General features: G+C 36.3%; 1 protein-coding gene across 3 annotated transcripts; it reads left to right on the top strand.

The window, feature by feature from the left end:
• Positions 1 to 3,691: 3,691 nt before the first annotated feature.
• Positions 3,692 to 19,216, top strand: dhodh (dihydroorotate dehydrogenase). Of its 3 annotated transcripts, none has more exons than XM_081359355.1 (9): positions 3,692 to 3,789; positions 7,177 to 7,389; positions 8,031 to 8,230; positions 10,115 to 10,197; positions 10,442 to 10,629; positions 11,707 to 11,820; positions 11,935 to 12,088; positions 13,640 to 13,799; positions 17,506 to 19,216. In XM_081359355.1, exons 1-9 carry the CDS (start codon positions 3,772 to 3,774, stop codon positions 17,576 to 17,578), a joined length of 1,203 nt encoding a protein of 400 aa, XP_081215481.1. In that variant the 5' UTR covers positions 3,692 to 3,771; the 3' UTR covers positions 17,579 to 19,216. The 3 variants fall into 3 exon arrangements, 2 of the variants coding, with proteins under 2 accessions (XP_081215481.1, XP_081215482.1); XM_081359356.1 differs by having other exon boundaries at positions 3,712 to 3,824; positions 17,506 to 18,533; XR_014029701.1 differs by having other exon boundaries at positions 3,718 to 3,789; positions 13,633 to 13,799; positions 17,506 to 18,419.
• The last annotated feature ends 602 nt before the right edge of the window (positions 19,217 to 19,818 follow it).

Genomic DNA, 19,818 nt, shown 5'->3' with positions numbered 1-19,818 from the left:
GTGGTATAAATCTCATTTTTAATCTTGTTTATATGTCTGTTTGATGTTTTTAATCTGCTTTAAGACAAACCATGTGTAAATTCATAAGTCGACACCATTGCTGAGTATTTCCTTCTTAAAACTGCAGTGAACCAAAGACAGTCTCAAAAACACGCTTTGAAATCGCTGGTGTTTCTGACATCACAAACTACCTTGTAACCAATCAGATCAACGTGTGATCGTCAACCAGTGGATCTCTGAGCTGAGTGAGTGAGTGGAGGCGGGGCTCATTTGCATATTCATAGAATTCGCAAATTCATTCAAGCTATTTTAAGGCATGAAGAATTTTGCTTCAAGAAAAAATATTTAAATCTGTCATTTTGGTGATCAAAGGTGAGTAAAATTATTCACAACAGGGGGACATGAAGTCTCATCTTTTTTTAAACTGATTTCTACTCAGCACTGTCAACATTAGAATCTTAATATTTCTGATTTAGCCTCCTTGTAAATTGCTCTTTCTCCTGTCAATATCTCTCTTACCCCTTACGTATCAATATATGTTTAGATCAAATTGTCTCTACTGTATTTAACATGATTTCCCTGTGGAATCATGTTAATGTTTTCCCTTTCTCTTGTGTGTGTGTGTGTGTGTGTGTGTGTGTGTGTGTGTGTGTGTGTATGTGCTTACTAATATAAGATGCTTTGTTTTTTTTGTTTTTTACAGTGACTTTTCAACATTCTGTCAAGGGTCTAGAGATGAAAAATAGCATTTTTGGCTAATCATGGCACATTTACAGCCGTGTTTATTAATGTGCGCTGCCCCTGTAAACAAATAAACTTTAACTCAATAGGTCCTTCAAATCACCACATTGGTTTCTGGGATCTCCTAAGGCATCAGACTGTAAAAAAAACACTTTGGAATCATTATTTGTATGTTATGAACAGCATAATACACAGACATCCAGTAAAATATTGCCCTGCCCAATCAAATAAAGTCCTCCATACAAAATCTAGGAAGTGATTGGAATACAAAACCTCAATCCAAAGTTCTTATGAGACTGTTACTGTTACACCTCTCCGCATTAAAGCCTCTGTTTTAGGCACTTTTCTAGTCACATATAAGAAGTACAGATGGTGTAAAGATGGAAAACTGTGAGCTTTACTCACCGCTGATGGAGTTTGTGTACGTCACATCCCGACTGACCCACAACGGTCCAGTTTCTGTGGACTGGCTTCGTAAGAGCTCCTTAATCTCATCGTTCAAGTCCCTCAGAAGATGTCCACCTTGTGTTTCACATCTCTCTTGGGCTTGAACCCATGGCATGGATTCTTCAACAAACTCGTACGCTATTCCCTCGTGAGTTTCCAGAACTCTCCTTCCATAATCATATTTCTGGTGTCCATTTTCCTCCTTACAAGTCGTAAGCGGCATCAAAACGATTGAAATCCAGCAATAAACAAGCACTTGCTTTGAGACGGCCATGACTGATACAAGCTAAAAAGCAACCTTCAGTCCAGGAGCGTTTGAGTGGACTAGAAAACAGGGAGTCCACGTACATCTTAGGCAAATCTCAAATCTCACTTTGTGAAAACAGTGAATGTGAACTAACTTCATTAGGGAAATGGGGGCAGGCACTCAAATACATGCAAAGTCTGTCTTTAAACCAAGACTCTCCGAAAGCTTCCACTGCGTTATCTATGATTGCAGATTTGTGAAATAAAGACATTTTGATTTCAAGACACACAATCCTGTGCCGTGATGATGGAAAAGAGAGTCATGGTTATTCTCTGTCTGTATATACGTGTATATAAAGCCATGGAAGTACCATGAAAACACGACACGTTTTCATACTTACATTATTCTAATTCTACATTGTGAAATAAATATGGTTGGCTTAACTTAAAAAAAGCCTCGAGATTTTGAGTTCATTGAAAATAAAAATTTGTAGTTACCACATAAATTAAGTTGATTTGACAAAAGAATAAATGTTGTGATAACAAATCATGAAAATATTTTTTGCCGTGCAATAGTCAATATCAAATATTCTAATATTTAAAAGTAGGCCTAAGCCTATATTACACAACTAACCAAATGCAACATTAACTGTGTTTATAATAGTCACGATTGACAGTGTTGTGTGTTATACGAATAATTCCTCTCAATTAACTGTTAAAATCACATATTTATTTATTTATTATTACAGAAAATGTATAAATGTGTACAAATACAGCAAATATGAAAACAAATATATATGAGGAGTGTATAAGGGGAAACAATTAATGTCAGGGGTGAACAATTACATATTAAAGTGACAGTTTCTTTTTTTGTCTTTAATATTAAGTAGTGCCATCCTGAGACCCAGAAAAAAAGTTTTTTGAATTTAATTTTTTTTTCATGTCATCACATTGTTTAGAGCAAAAGAAACAAATGGTAAAAAAAAACATTTTTGAAAAATGGTATTTTATTCATAATCATACGTTATGCTATGTCCTCTGTATGGACACCAGGACTCAGGACCTTTAATGACATGAAATTATATGTATAGGCAAAAACAATGGTTTTTTTTCAATCACCATAAATTTTGGGGTTTCAGGATTTTTTTTAACCAAAATTTGTATAAAGATGATTCTCAACTATGTTATGAAAGATATAATGGAATGAATTGATTGATACACCATTTTACTTTATGCAAAATGTGGGTAAAATGGCCATAAATGAATATTCCCATTCAATGCAATGTATCTATACACTGTATCTAATTTGCACATTAATGTGTTCTTGGAAGCAACATTTAATGAAAATAGAAGTGTGATAATTGGCAACATTTTAATAATAATATCTAATATTTCATAGGAATATTTATGTATAATTTATTTCCATATTCTCTTGTTTTGTCTCACAAAATGCCCGATAAACATGATTTAAGTCTTGATGTCCTCTACAGTGGACACGTATGAAATCAATGCCCTGTTCTGTAACAGAAAGTTGTTGTTTTTTTAAACCCCATAACATTTTCCTGAGATGTTGGAAAAGTATTCCGATTTAAATTATAATTACAATATATTTCTTACATTTGATCACTAAATTAATGTCAGACATTTTTTAAAGACCAAGGAGAAGTTGTTTTCATGGTGAAACCTCCAAACATTTGGTATCTCAGAAAAGCCCTGAATGTGCTCTTCACAGGACACCCAGGTCGTGTCATGTGTCATGTGACATCTATGGTGTCAGAGAAATTCACTAAAACACTAAAATAGACAAAAGTCTATTCCTGGGTCCCAGGAGGATTGTATATATATATATATATATATATATATATATATATATATATATATATATATATATATATATATATATATATATATATATATATATATATATATATATATAATGCCCACAGTTTGGCTTAGATTTAGCCCATTTCTTCACATGAATGTGAGATTTTCCAAGTAAAATAAATAGTTGTATGAGAAAAAAAAAAAAAACATATACTAGGCTACTTTGGGAATCAATGGTATCCTGTACAAAAGACAATACGACATCATACAGATCAATGTGTCGCTATTAATGTTCCAAACAGCCTAGAAATGAAGTTAGAGACATCTAAAAAAAAGTCTCGAATATACACATTCAAAGAAAAGATGGATCACAATATCACACTTTTAGCTGTGTTACAACAAATACCTGATGTGATTTTTGTTCTCAGGGCTACTTTATTCTCGCGAGATTTCGTCCCGGAAGTGAGTGGCGAAGCTCTGCACGTTGTTTGGATTGACTGTCATGCAACACTCATGGCGGGACGACTGAAGGTGAATGTTAATATAGAGTTTGTTTTAGTGTTTTGGTAAGCGTTATTAACTCGAGCAGAGCATGCATTTACAGCTGTCATATCTGGCACTTTTTCCTAGTTTTGTGTCTCAAACGTTTTTCAATCAGCTGATTTTCCCAGTTAAATTGTGTGATTATGAAATTTCATATTAATATTTGATTGCAATGACAGGTTTAATTGTATTAAACGTTGTGTTTTGTTATTTGTCGAAAGCTGTTCTGATGATTTACACTAACATAAGCGTACCAGGATAATGCCACTGCCAGGGGTATTTTGGACGCAAGTTACCATGGAAAATATAACAAAATATCGAGTACAATGGTATTATGCCACCACTGGGCTTTATGGTGGTACGATAATATTTGTTTTGTTTTTTAGTGGATACTTAGCCTGTAATATATTATTTCAGTTCTAAAGGTAAAATCGTGCATGTGTCCACAAATATGATTTTGATCTGTAGTTCACGTTTATAGTGTCACTCCCTGTCAAATCAACCAAATTTCAGAAACTTCCACTGCTCAATTTTTTATTTTATTTTGAAGAAAGACAAGCATAATAGTAATGAAAGCCAAAGTATTAAATATCGTAGATGTATATTTTCTGACCAATCCATTATTTTGTAGAGTGGGGTCAAAATGATCATTTTCACCTGAGATTTAGAGGAAAATTGCAGTGGTGTAAAAAAAGATTTTTTATTTTATTTGTATTTTGTACACTGAGATTGGTAGGTCTATTAGTCAAATCTGTTTACTTTAGCAATCTGTGTTGCATTATATGCCAACGGGGACAGTTAAAAATGGGGAAAACGCACTTAAAAATCAAAAATCCACTGAGATGGTAAAAAAAACAACTAAAAAATCCACTGAGATGATCAAGTTGAGTCCCATTAACTCGCTCTCAAAAGTTTATTTATAAGAATCTATATTTTAATCCATTTTAGGGATATTTGGAAGAAGGGATTTTGTTCTTAAAACTTCTGAAGCTACCAAGAGTACAAATGCGCATTATTGTAAATGTTACAACATTGAGATCCCAATTTCTCTGGGATTGACCCATATAGGGCCTTAAAAATGAAGATTTCAGAAGAAAAGTTTCATAGGAACAAGAATCTAAAATTGTTAAGATTCATCACAAACTTTGGAAAAATGGCAGTTTGCACTTGAAGGAACACTCCACCGTTTTTTTAAATAGGGCTTATTCACCTTCTTTCCTACATTTAGATAGGTGGGCAAATGCATTTTTGTCTCAGTGCATGCATTGTTTTAGTTTGACAGGGTCGGCGCTAGCTTAGCTTAGCATAATGAATAGAGTCCTTTGTTGCCAGCTAGCATGTCCTGAGTAAAAGTGATTTAAAAAAAACCCCACCTAATTACTTCTTGTGGCCTGCCTATTCACAACGAGGTATAAATAGCGATGCAGATTAACACTAGGCGATTTCCTAGGCAGATATTAACTTGGGACTATATTAGGGGGAAGCACAGGCGAAGCACTGCTACTTGGGCGCAGAGATATCACGATATCTCAATATAATCCTTAATATATAAGTCAATATCTGCCTAGGAAATCGCCTAGTGTTAATCTGCATCACTATTTGTACTCGTTGTGAATACGCAGGCCACAAGAAGTAATTAGGTGGGGTTTTTTTTTTTTTTATATATATCACTTTTACTCAGGACATGCTAGCTGGCAACAAAGGATTCCATTCATTATGCTAAGCTAAGCTAGCGCCGACCCTGTCAAACTAAAACAGTGCATGCACTGAGACAAAAATGCATTTGCCCACCTATCTAAATGTAGGAAAGAAGATGAATAAGCCCTATTTCAAAAAACGGTGGAGTGTTCCTTTAAAGGGGTGGTTCGGGATTTTTGACATCGGACCTCATTTTTAAGTCAGCCTGGTTGTTATTCATCAGTGGAGACATTTAAAAAAAAAAAATTATCCAGTCCTTATATTTGGATAGTTAGCCGATGCTAGGCTAGCGCGAGTCAAGGGTAGATGTTAGCCAGCCATTAAAAACCGTTTTACCCACTCCACAGTGCACCAAACGCAAATCAATTATGACACTAGACTATCGATGCAAATGTCCGTTGAGAGAATAATGTTAGAAATCAAACTTACCTTTCATCTCAATGATCCCAAAGGAACTAGTTTCTCAGCAGCTGCGGAATTTTACTTTGCTCCAGTTAGTAATGCGGCAAAAAGTAAACACAGAAAAGAAGAGCACTACAGTGTGTGCAGTACATGTGTGTACCGGCTCACTCGGTTGCCTAGGTAATCAATATCACTCCGCTGCTGCTGTAGACAAGGCTTATGATTACAGGGAACAAATTATAACTAATGCAATGTGATGAAAGGTAAGTTTGATTTCTAACATTATTCTCTCAACGGACATTTGCATCGATAGTCTAGTGTTATAATTGATTTGCGTTTGGTGCACTGTGGAGTGGGTAAAACGGTTTTTAATGGCTGGCTAACATCTACCCTTGACTCGCGCTAGACTAGCATCGGCTAACTATCCAAATATAAGGACTGGATAATTTTTTTTAAAAAATGTCTCCACTGATGAATAACAACCAGGCTGACTTAAAAATGAGGTCCGATGTCAAAAATCCCGAACCACCCCTTTAAGAGAGGTGTGTTGTATGTATGCAATTGTTTTGATAAAAGGAAACGAGATACATTTCTGGTTTTAATATTATTTGTTCTTCAGACATTATTCTTTAAACACAATAAATATTAGCTTTTTGAAAACATTTGGTTTTTCGATCATTGGAAATAGGTAAAATTCATTAATTTGAACATAGAGATCCCCATATCTATGGGATTGAATCATATAGGACCTTAAAAATATAGATTTTAAAAGAAAAGATTATTATTAATAATTAGAATCTAGAAGAATATTGAGATAACTTTTAGAGTTACAGGCATGCAAACTTGGGGTAAAAAACACAGTGCTTTTCCCCATTTTTGAACTGTCGCCGTTGGCGTATAATGCAACACAGATTGCTCAACAGATTTCACGGATAGATCTACCAATCTCTTTGTAAAAATAAAATGATGCTGCCATCTTTCAAAAATAATTTTTACCTCACTGTAATTTGGCTCCAAATCTCATGTCAAAATTGTCATTTTGACCCCCTTTAATATTTTGGCTTTCATCTTCATTCATGTATTTCAATTTTAGCCAGGCAGAGACCCCTGGTTGAGTTGACAGAATGACCCAAAAGTGTGCGATTGGGATCCTTTCTTTCAAAATGGGAGTGATGGGAGTGCAGTGCACTGTCTTATTGAGGTTTCAGCAGATAATGGGTTTTAGAAGAAAGGATGGTCTCTTGTTGCTCAAGTATCCTCTCTTGCTCTTTGCAGAAACAAGCGAAAGATGCCTTAAAGATCATCGGATGTGGCAGTGGCGTGTTCCTGGGATACCTCACGGCCTCGGGAGACGAGCGCTTCTATGCCGATGCTCTCATGCCAGTGTTGCAGAGGTTTGTGGGAGCGGAGACGGCTCATGTTATGGCTGTCCGGTTGATTGGACTTGGACTTGTGCCTCTCAACAACTACAAGGATCCAGCGTCACTGGTCAGTGTGTGTGAAACACCAGTGATGGATACACTGCATTGCTGTTGACTAGGCTGATTCATAATTTGAGGTACTTTGCATTGTAGGGATGCACAATTTATCGGCCACCATAGCGGTATCGGCCGAGATACATTCATTTTTTAATGTTATTGTTATCGGCCTGATAAGAAAATGTGGCTGATATATTAAAGCCGATACAAATAATGTATTATTTCCTTCAGCTGAGACACTTCGTTCAACATGATGTTTCTGAATAGCTTGAAATATGATTGGATTCACTTTGAAAAGGAAAATAGTGAAGTCTGTCATATCGGCTACATAAAGTTATATTGAGAACTGTGTGTTTGGGACGTGGATTTTAATGGTGAGACTTCTGTTTTTGTAATCAGGCTTTAAAAAAATTATATTGTATTTAGATTTAGCGGCCAATATACCGGTTATCGGCTTTCAAATAAAGAATTGTTGGAATTATCGGTATCGGACAAAATGTTCATATCGGTGCATCCCTACTTTGAAGATTTGGAAAACTGCAAGATTCGCCTTAGCATTCAGATTAGCTTTCACTATATCGGCTTAATGGGTCAGGACAGTTTTATTAATATTTCAGGGAAAGACAAAGTAATTTAGTTTTTTCTCCTCAGGAAGTGCATGTGATGGGTCGAAAGTTCCAGAACCCAGTTGGGATAGCAGCCGGCTTCGACAAGCACGGAGAGGCCGTGGATGGCCTCTATAAACTGGGCTTTGGGTTCGTGGAAGTGGGGACCGTCACCCCGAAGGCTCAGGACGGAAACCCAAAGCCCCGTGTGTTCAGGCTGGAGTCAGACCAGGCAGTCATTAACAGGTGTGGATGTGGTTTCTCCGCGGAGATAAACCTATGGGTGTCCATAATCAATCATAATCATAATTCAAAGTCCTCTTCGTCTTGTGCTGCACATATATTGTGCGATGAGTATATTGCATTATTTATGGAATTAATTACAGAACACAACACTTAGCTCTTTTCTTTCTTAAAGCTACACTGTGTAATTTTTTAAGTTGATTCTTAGCAAAAAACACTTTGTTCTTTAAAAATGATATGTGCTCATTAATGTGTAATTACTTCCCCCAACTAATCAAGTATTCTCGTGAGTGTAGAATCTGCCATTTATAATACATACGAGCGAGTCGCTTAAATGTTGTGGCTTTATATATATATATATATATATATATATATATACACACACACACACACAGGAAATTATCAGTTTACATTTCCAAACATTCTTTTTGCCATTAATTGTAATAATCCAGTGAGATTTGTGTCTGACAACAGCCGGTATGATCTGATCTCACCATCATCGAGTCCGTCTGTGATTACATGAAGAAACTGAGACAGACTAAATCCAGAAGAACTGCGGGAACGTCTCCGAGACGCTTGAAGAAACCTTCCTGCAAAGCTTCCTGAAAAACCATGCGCAAGTGTACCTGGACAAAAGCCGTTTTAAACGCAAAGGGTCGTTACACCATATATTGATTTTAATTAATTAATAGAAGTTAAATCATAAATAAATTTAATTTTTTTTTTTTTTTTTGAAAGCATTCTCACTTTACAGCATTTTAACACAAGTGCCAGTGCTTTTCACAGTAGCTTTGCAGGAAGGTTTCTTCAAGCGTCTCGGAGACGTTCCCGCAGTTCTTCTGGATTTAGTCTGTCTCAGTTTCTTCTGTTTCTTCATGTAATCACAGACGGACTCGATGATGGTGAGATCAGATCATACCGGCTGTTGTCAGACTCCTTGTGCATACACAAATCTCACTGGATTATTACAATTAATGGCAAAAAGAATGATTGGAAATTTAAACTGATATTTCCTGTGTGTGTGTATATATATATATATATAAAGCCACAACATCAACTTTGACAGTGCAGTGTTTAATTATTTATTATTAATTATTATTTTCCTGAAGAGTAGTGTTTTTGGAGACAGTGAGGCTATAGAAAATGTCTTGAAATGATTTTAATCTTTTCACAGCCATATTCTATAATCTCTTCGTTAACTTCAGTGCACGATTTGTGAGGTGTGCTTTTTCATTCATACTTAAGAGTGAATGAAGTTTATAGCAAAGTTTTATAAGTATATAGGTTTTTTTGTTGTTGTTGTTTTGTATAAATAAGCTTGAACTGAATCCTAATTTCTGACTTGACGAGGTATTCTAATTTCTATTTTTGGCTGATGTCAACATCAAACACTATAAATGTCATTAATATCAGCAATACTGTCAGCCAGTGTTTTGTACATGTTCTTCACAGGCATTCAAACCAGGGTGGAGTCGCTCCAGATGGAGTAAGCGACTGCTGTTTGTCCATGTTGCCGGTTTTGAATGCCAAATGCTGCTCGCCATGTGAAAGTTTAAGTCTGGACTTTCTCTTTTAAAATGCGTAGGGTCTGAACAAACCCCTAACATGCATATTAAACTGCACGCGTTCCATGATTGTTTATGGCTTCAATTGTGTTATTTTTTTGTAAGCAATTGCAAATAAGCCAATAAACTTAAACCTGGCTCACAATAATTGGTAACACTGTAGTAGTACCACAGTACTGATGGAAATGTATCCTTATGATTATCAAACTCAAATATTATGGTGCTTCGAGGAATACCATCCTGATAGTTTCTCCAAAATATGGTACTTAATAAGTAAATGTCAAATATTATAATCGTATAATTACTGTATAATATATTTCAGATATGGATTCAATAGTTGTGGCCTTTCTGTGGTGCAAGAACGGTTGAAAGCCAGACAGCATGTGCAGTCAGAACTAACAAAAGGTAAATAACAGACACACAACTGCTTAATTTCACTCTTATTTATTGTGAAGGCAGCAGGGGAATGTGGATGAGTTTCCATTTTTAATCTTAACTCTGTGAAAATATCTTTACATAATATAATTTCCCTTAATGCCTTGGAAAAAAAAAAGACATTCACTGCTTTTTCCTACTTATTTGAATACATCTGAGTGGCTTCGCCAGGAAAGTCATGCTTCTCTGTAACCATATGAATGTCTAATCTCAGCTGGTAAACCTCTCGGCGTGAACCTGGGGAAGAACAAGCTTTCTGCAGACGCGGTGTCAGATTATGTGGAGGGTGTGCGGACACTGGGTCCTCTCGCTGACTACCTGGTGGTGAACGTGAGCAGTCCCAACACTCCCGGCCTGAGAGACCTACAGGGCAAGGAAGAACTGCGCCACCTCCTGGACAAGGTAATACTTCATTCCAGGTCTGAAAACTGCAGTAAAGAGTTAGTTCACCCAAAAATGATCACTCTCTCTCATGTTGTTCCAACTCCGTAAGACTTTCGCTCATCTTCAGAACACAAATTGAGATATTTTTGATTAAATCTGAGAGCTGATCACTCCTCCATAGGCTTCTCTGTAATTGAAACTTGCCGGCCCAGAAAGTTAGTAAAGACAGTGTTTAAAAAAGTGACTACAGTGGCTCAACTTTAAGTTTATCAAGCGACGAGAATACTTTTTGCGCGCAAAAATAACGACTTTATTCAACTCTTAATTTTCTTCTGTGTTTCTCTGAGTGAGTTCACGGTGTGTAACAGCGCAGCGCTTCTGGGTTGTATGTCAGAACGCAGACTCACTATTGGCCAGCATCACACACATGACCAGTGTCGGCCAATAGGCTCTCAGAAATTATATAAAAATTTGGATTTAAATTTATCGGCCATTATCGGTTATCGGCTTTTGAATATAAAGATTTATCGGTGTCGGACAAAAATACAGATGTTATTTCGGTATATATAAAAGAGCCAGATCTGAGCAACTTCCAGTTTTATTGCAGATATTTTGAGCCAGTTTCCCAGGAAGTGATGATTTTGTTCTCTTGAACACATGGGATGGAAACGCTGCTTTTTTCCCGCGAGTGTTTTATGCGATATTCCCAATTTTGCGCACAAGTTAAATTCTCCACTTTGGATGTAAATATAGCTGCCGTCTCAAAGTACATGGAACATTAAATCATTTGCAATAAAAAGTTATAAGAAGTTATATGAAAAGAAATTGCTGATAAATCTGTTTAATATCCGTATCAGTCCTACGGTATATTCACACCATCATGATATCTCTGCACTACGGTTAGTAAGATTTGTTTGTATAAAAGTGAGTGAAATCTTTTATTTTCTGGTGAAAATAAACTTCAAACAAGTGAAATCTGTATTGTCCGATATTATTATTATCAGATCTTGCATTAAAACGAATGAACTTATTTCATCCTGTGTGTAAATCAGCTTAACATTTATTCATTTGGTCTTGGTGTTGGTGGTTATTCAGGTGCTTAAAGAGCGTGATTCTTTGCGGACGGAGAAGCGACTGCCTGTGGTCGTGAAAATCGCCCCAGATCTTTCTACACAGGACAAGCAAGACATTGCTGAGGTCATCATGGAGGTCAGTCCTACACATAATTCACAGGTCAAAAATATATGTGGGAAAATATTATGACTGGTTCATTTACAAGATGGGCAAGTTGCATAATTACAGGATTTTTTTGTTGTTTTTTAGGTTGGCATTGATGGTTTAATGGTTTCCAACACCACTATTTCCAGACCAGACACTCTTAAAGACCCTAAAAAACATGAAATAGGAGGACTCAGCGGTCAGCCTCTGAAGGAGCTGTCGACTCAGACGGTGCGAGAGATGTACACACTGACTCAAGGTACCCTTAAAGCCTTATTTTCATCTTTACACATTTCTTTTGTATTTAGACTGATAGATTGAAATTAGGGTGTCGGTAATTGTGATTAAGGCTGTCTGACAATCATTTTGGTAATCGATTAATCTGTCGATTATTTTGACGATTAATCAGATTTATTTTTATGTGGTAGTAAAAATAGACACGGGCAAAATCTTTTAATCAAGCATTTGAATCCATGACAGTCTTAATTATTCTATTGAAATACAATGAAAAAAAATTATCGTGTTAATTAGGGGTGTTGCAATATAACAGTACTGCCGATAATCATGATATTTAAAAATGAATACACATACAGTACAGGCCAAAAGTTTGGAAACATTACTATTTTTAATGTTTTTGAAAGAAGTTTCTTCTGCTCATCAAGCCTGCATTTATTTGATCAAAAATACAGAAAAAAAATGTAATATTGTGATATATTATTATAATTTAAAATAATTGGTTTTCAATTTATTATACTTTAAATTATCATTTATTCCTGTGATGCAAAGCTGAATTTTCAGGATCATTACTCCAGTCTATCACATGATCCTTTAGAAATCATTCTAACATGATGATTCATTATGAGTGTTGGAAACAGTTCTGCTGCTTAATATTTTTTCATAACCTGTGATACTTTTTTAGGATACTTTGATGAATAAAAAGTAAAAAGTAAAAAAAAAAAAAAAAAAATAGAAATCTTTTGTAACAGCAATATACACTACTGGTCAGTAATTTTTTTTTCTTTCTTTTTTGAAATAAATCAATACTTTTATTCAGCAAGGAAGTGTTAAATTGATAAAAAGTTATAGTAAAGAAGATTTTTTTTTTTTTTAATAAATGCAGTTCTTTTTAACCTTTTATTCATCAAATATATTAGGCAGCAGAACTGTTTCCAGCACTCACAATAAATCAGAATATTAGAATGATTTCTAAAGGATCATGTGATAGACTGGATGTCACATGTGACACTGAAGACTGGAGTAATGATGCTGAAAATTCAGCTTTGCATCAGGGGAATAAATTATTTTTTAAAGTATATTCAAATAGAAAACTATTATTTTAAGTTGTAATAATATTTCACAATATTACTGTTTTTTTTTTTTCTGTATTTTTGATCAAATAAACGCAGCCTTGATAAGCATTAGAGACTTCTTTCAAAAATATAAAAATACTTAATGTTTCCAAACTTTTGACCTGTACTGTATGAAAATATGGCACATAAAGATAAAATACAATAAATAAGGTGATGTGAGAGTTTAGTTTAGCGCTCCATAATGCCTGGGTTTCATTCACACTCTTTTATCAGTTTTGTTTTTTAGTCTCAAGGTAACAAACAAGTGGAATTGTTTCTTTTATATATAATATTGTGATTGATTAGGCAAAGAAAAGAAAAAACACAAATCATTGACTGATAGCATTATTTTTTTCAAGACTTCTATAGCTGTAGTGAACCTCAGATGCCGTGTCAGCCCTAATTGAAATGTACATGTGAATTTGATTAATAAGGAAGTAATCTTTTGTGTGAGTTTGTAGGGAAGTTGCCGATTGTTGGCGTGGGTGGAGTGGCCAGTGGACGGGACGCTCTGGATAAGATCCTCGCGGGAGCCTCTCTCGTGCAGCTCTACACGGCTCTCGTGTACCAGGGTCCGCCTGTAGTCAACAGAATCAAGAGAGAGCTGGACGATCTGTTGAAGTGAGCACACCAATGCTTTTAACACTTCTCTAGATATTAGGGGTGTAACGGCCTCAAACCGTCACGGTTCGGTGCGTACAGTCAGACGACAAACACAAGCCGCGTTTCCATTACAGATTTGCGCAAAATCTTTGCGATATTTTCTAAATGTCGATAAAAAACGATTGCGAAATTACAGCGTTTCCATTAACTGATGTTATGCGACTAAAACGTCTTGTTTTTTTTTCGTCTTGCGATAATTCATTCCAAAAATCATGGCGAGGGATGTTAGTAAGTTTACGTGTATCACAGCCGCCGCACAAATATTTCCTATTTCGAATTGCCTGAAAAAACACCTCATGAAAGTGTAAAAACTTTTTTTTCCAATATATGGGCAATCATGCGAAAATTGCATGTTTCCATTGGCCATATTGTGTGTCAATTCGCAATTTCAATTTGTGTTCAATGCCGTAGTATTTTAAAGCTGCAGTCCGCAGTTTTTCCTCTTTGTCGCCATATCTGTCCGAAATCGTTATCAACTTTACGTGGGTTGTGTCTCGGCACGGCACAGCGCGGATGAATCCAGTGTTTTGAGGAGAATGTGCGGCTGTCAGTCGCCGCCGGTGTGGATCCTGGCATTCGCAATCACAGATTCTACTTTTGGGAAGTATGACCAACATAAGAGTTTTCACTGGAAAATGTCATCTGAACAATTAACATCCACTTTTGTTCTGACCAACTAAGGGGAAAAAAACATTGCAGTAAATCACGCCGATTAAATCTAACTAGTGTTGTCAAAGACCCGGTACTTCGGTACCAAGTCGGTACTAAATTTTTTTAAACGTTACGGTACCAGGTTTTCTCAAAGCCGGTACTTGATGCGCGTGCATGCCCGAAGCGCGTGCAGTTGCGTCCTCTTCATAAAAGCGCTGAGACATGGCGACCGGCGGTGCTACTGATGTGGTGCTGATGTTTTTGCGCGTGCAGATTCGTTATTTCAAATGGCGCGCTCATAATAGAAGCGGTGCGCGCTTTTTTCCATGCGCGCCTTTGTTCATGGATGCATAGCAACGACAGACGCCACGGGAGAACAAGCGCTTGTGGAAAGGAGAAAGCGGTGCGAACTGCGCTCTCCATGATGACGAGGAAGTATCAGCAAAGAATTAATTGATTTCTAGCCCTTGCATTAGCTTTACTACTAGATATATTTATGGAGATGAGAAATAAAAAGCCGTCATTGTCATTAATATCAGTCCGTCAGAAAAGCAGTTCTAGGCTTATTCTTGGCTGGATAACTCTTAGCAGGTTTAAAAAGCCCTTTTAAAATTAAATATGAATGCAGTTTTGGATTAAATAAAAGTACAGTCAAGTCAAATAAAACACGTTTTATCTCCTGTATAGTTTGGTAACGCTACAATAAGATACCATTCATTAAATTAACATTACAATGCGTTATCTAACATCAACACATTGAGTGAACAATATATTTTTACAACATTAATTAATGTTTGTGAATGTTATTTAATATAAACACTTGATTGGTCATGTTTGTTCACTTCATTCATTGTGCATTAAATAATGTTAACATAAATAATGTTAACTTTTGATTTTAAAAATGTATTTTTAAATTAACCCCTAAAGGAGAATAATTGCGACAGTAGCCTATATACAGTAACTATTGTCTATTGTTAGGTAATTTTATCTAATGTTATCTAACAAATGGAATCTTATTGTAAAGTGTTTTTAAGTTTCCATCTTTGTAACTATGATATACACTTTAATATAATTATGTAAATTTAATCTAAATTAAGCTTTAGTACCGAAATTGGTACCGAGAACCGTGGATTTTCACTGGTATTGGTACCGAATACTGAAATTTTGGTACTGTGACAACACTAAATCTAACGATCGCTTATTATATCACGTCAAACCGTGCAAATTATACTTTCTCAAATTGTTAATGTTAACAACATCAGCATTGCGTGACTACATTTAATGCCCTTCTGATATTTGTCCTTGTTTTCGCACGGACCGGTTACAGTCTCTTTTTTTCTCCCAAGTCCGAAGTCTTTCGCGTTTTACAACGGGTGAGTCTCCAGTTGTCACTGGTGATTGTCGTTCTAACGTTTCTGGATCCGCCATCAAATTGATAAGTTTAATTATATCCAGTGCTGTGAGAAAAGGCTATAAACCTCCAGCATCCTCACACTCATAGCTACCCGAGACTCTTCTTTATGTGTACAGATGTGACGTAATGACGCAAACACATGCTCGAATTTCTCGCGGAAATCCACCAGTACCACTGGAGTTAAATACATTATTACAAGCTTACCGTTTTGAATCGAGCTACGGCAAGCAGAGAGCGTTGAACACTGGCTGGTGATCATTTTTTATCATTTTTCAGCCCAAAATATTACGGACTGCAGCTTTAAGTGGTTTTCGCTGTTATAATGAGACTAAATCATTTGGCAATGTGCCGATTTGTGTCGTGTAAATCTCACTACAGTCCAGTGTCCTGGAAATATGAATCCTCAGGTGTCGCGTCACTCGCTGTCTCCTCGTGGAAAGGTCAAGTGGACTCTTCTTCTCCTTCTCGCTCATCTTTACGTGATTACTTGAAAAAGCAGAATATCGAACTTTGTGCATCCGCCATTGTCACCGCATGTTAATGAACTCTCACGCGCAAAGAAAACTAATCTCTGCACAAGTGTTACTTTGCTATATTCTATTTAATTAGTACTTTTATAACACAAGATGCTTTTTAGTTTTATAGCTGATTGTGATCAAATACTCTTTGGCAAGAGTGCATTACTGCTCAGTGCTTAATACACCCACACCGTGTCCTGACCTGAAGCGATTCGATAAGCTCCAGCGACAAATAATGTGTCTGTCCACACTAGACGCGATGCGACATGCGTCAAAATCAATCAAAACCCACAGCCAATCAGAACAGTGTGTGGGCGGAGTCAGCCAATCAGAGCAGCGTGTGGGCGTAGTCAGCCAATCAGAACAGCGTGTGGGCGGAGTCTCGCGGCACCAGAGAGTAATCTTGACAGCACTCGCAAGAAAATGGATAAGTGCTACATAATCAAATTCACAAATATTACACCATTTAAACATTATTAAAAATACATAGGCTGTGTTACTAAAACAATCTTTGTCAAAGAATACACTTGTTTGTTCACAGTTTTAACATCTCTTTAATTTCAAGATCTGAGGTGAATTATCCACCGTTGCTTTTACAGCTTCAAAGCTGGAGCACTAAATGATATTCAAAGTCACATTACACGCTTTAAACATTAAATAAAGCACATAAACAGTTCCTGAGATTATCATCGCCACACTTTGTGTTTGTTGTTCCAGCGCGACGTCGCAGAAAAATAGAAACCGTTTCTAAAATAGAATCGTCGCGTGTCGCCGTCGCGGCTGGTTAGGACAAACACTCTGATCAACATGGAGAAGAGGCATTTTATCGCGCGTCTCGTGTAGTTAGGACACGGGACTGTACTGAACCAACTAGGGGACTAAATGCCACTAGGTGGAACAAACTGTAATTTGCACGAATGTCTGTTCAAAATATATAAGAAACCTAGCATTGGGGATCTGTTGCTTTTTCCTATTGTACCGAACTCGTATCGAACCGTGACTTCTGTGCACCGTTACACTCCTACTAAATTATAACAAACATAATGGTATTAAACACATTTGTTTTTGTTTTTTTTAATAGGGCACAAGGCTTCACGTGTGTAGCAGAGGCCGTGGGTGCTGATCATAGAGACTCAGAGAAAACCCAAACATGAGAGTCTGGACTCTCGTAATGCGTAACATTCACCACTGGGCGTTAATGGCCTTACGTCAGAGTCTCTTGTACATTAAATTCATTTACAGAACTGGAACCACTCTGGATTGTGTTTTAGAAATGACGTGCCTTGGTGGAATATATGAATTTGAATAAATGCTCAAGATTTGTGACAGTGAAGGTAATGTTAACCGCTCAAACACTGTGGTAATGCATTCGATTATTACATTTCTGAACATTGTTGCTCATGTACAGTATTTCCAGAGGATGAGGCTTGATGCTGTTTGTTATATCTCACTCTTGAATCCAATGTCTGAACACACACACTTCTAAAACTCACTCAGTTTATGTGACTTAACTTTTTTTTTTTATCTGAAACTTTTTTCATAACATTTCTATATTTAACTGTAAATTAAAAAAGCCATTCAGACTTTAAAGGTGCAGTAATTTATTCCTTGTGATGGAGATTCAAGTCATATCACTGTTCTTAAAAAACATAAATCATAAGCGACTGCGTATGTGGAATTTCAACAATGGAAATTCTGCTTTTAATTACAACTAAAGCAAATGTTATTTTTGATAATGTTGGGTTTGTGTGTCAGGCTGACCAAGCTGGAGCCTCTGCTCTTCATAGCCAATTGAAAAAGCAATACAATTTGCTTTAAAGTTAAACCAGTGACTTCTGTGGCTGTGGCCAGACCAAATGACATTGCAATAAAAGAATGGCTGTTTTTAATGGCATGTATACTACTCTTAATGCTTTTTTCAGTATATTATGGTAAATATTGTGTGCCATGCTACAAATATATTCTGTATGCATTGAATAAATGGATGAACGCTGCATTAGGATACAAGTCAACAAGTATCATGTAAATACATACAGTTTGAAGTCCTGACATCTATAGGCTTGACATCTCCTTGGATTGGAAAAATATATAGATGGAAAGAGAAAACGTAAATATTATTTGTTTTTGATTGTCATGTTGATTCTTGTGAATACAAAATCTTGGCGAGTTTTCAAAGCATAATACATGAAAGTACCAGAAACGTCAAAATTCATAGCCAGAGTTTAGTCTGCATTGGTAAAGGCACTGGATGTTATATAACTTTCTTTAACACATACATCAAATATCACATAAAATCACCAGAGTGCAATGAGATGAAACTACAGAATGAGAAGTACTTTAAATTGTAATGTACTAAATCTGAAAAATTGGGAACAGATTGACGGTGTTACACCTTTACACGTTCAACTAAACAAATCACCATTGGCTTTGGGTTTCCTCATGGAAACAATGTCTTTGTTTCCATTAGGCAAAGCACACCTTTAATCCTTGGATAGGTGTGTTCCTTGTGTTGTGATTACATTTCCAAATCAACCTGGAAAATCCTTGTTTGTAACGAAATCTGAGGAGGATTTAGAAACAAAAACCCAATCTTCAGAAAACAAAGATGTGTTTGCTGGAACCACACAAGCTCTGGCTTCTTGTGTTCATCAGCGTTGAGGCGCTGTACTGCACTGTTGCCACACTGACTTTATTTGTTACTCCTCTTCAGTATTAACTTGAAGAAAACAGGATTGGGATCACAAATTGTACAAATTACATTTATATTGAAGATTTAAATGAAGAGTTCAACCAAAATATACAGTTTTGTCTGTCATGTTGCACCAAACTCTCTCTCTAACTCACAAACACAAACAAATATGCAAAGCCTGTAAACAAAACATGTTGCATAAATTCAGTAACTGCTACCAAGAGAATTTAGTAATTTTTATGAGCATCATCTTCACTCGTTTGCTCATTAGTGTGCCGTATCAACACTTATAAGTGATCCTAAGTGTCAAACAGCATGTTAAAGAATAAATGTGTGGTTCAGCTTGGAAACCTCCGCCTGATGTGTGGGTCGTCTCAGAGAACAGCAGAGACAAAAGGAGACATTTACAGCTGGAACTTTATTTAATTATTTTTTGCCATGTCAGATGATACGAACCTTTAGAAAATCACATTAGCTGTATACAATATCGCATAATGGCTTTTGACACATTGCTTAAATGCAAAAAAATATACATATATATAGGCTATTAATTTTTATGATTTTTGAAAGTCTCTTCACATCCTGATAGCAATCACTAAATTAGTTGGTCTAAGTGTATGTATATGTAGCCTATACATCATCTGTGGAAGGCGTAGCGCCATAAAATGTTCGTCCATTCATTGAATTCGGTCCCACATGACCCAG

This window comes from Scardinius erythrophthalmus (genome assembly GCF_964197995.2).
Source record: "Scardinius erythrophthalmus genome assembly, chromosome: 2".
NCBI classification, from domain to species: Eukaryota; Metazoa; Chordata; class Actinopteri; order Cypriniformes; family Leuciscidae; genus Scardinius; species Scardinius erythrophthalmus.
Note: the sequence above shows the minus strand (reverse complement) of the source record. Positions and strands in the feature narration are given on the sequence as shown.

Bases quoted from the DNA above. Each gene is read 5' to 3' on its own strand.
- dhodh (XM_081359355.1), top strand. The intron at 8,231-10,114 runs GTGTGGATGTGG...AATATATTTCAG, and splicing joins GACCAGGCAGTCATTAACAG to ATATGGATTCAATAGTTGTG. The intron at 13,800-17,505 runs GTGAGCACACCA...TTTTTTTAATAG, and splicing joins GAGCTGGACGATCTGTTGAA to GGCACAAGGCTTCACGTGTG.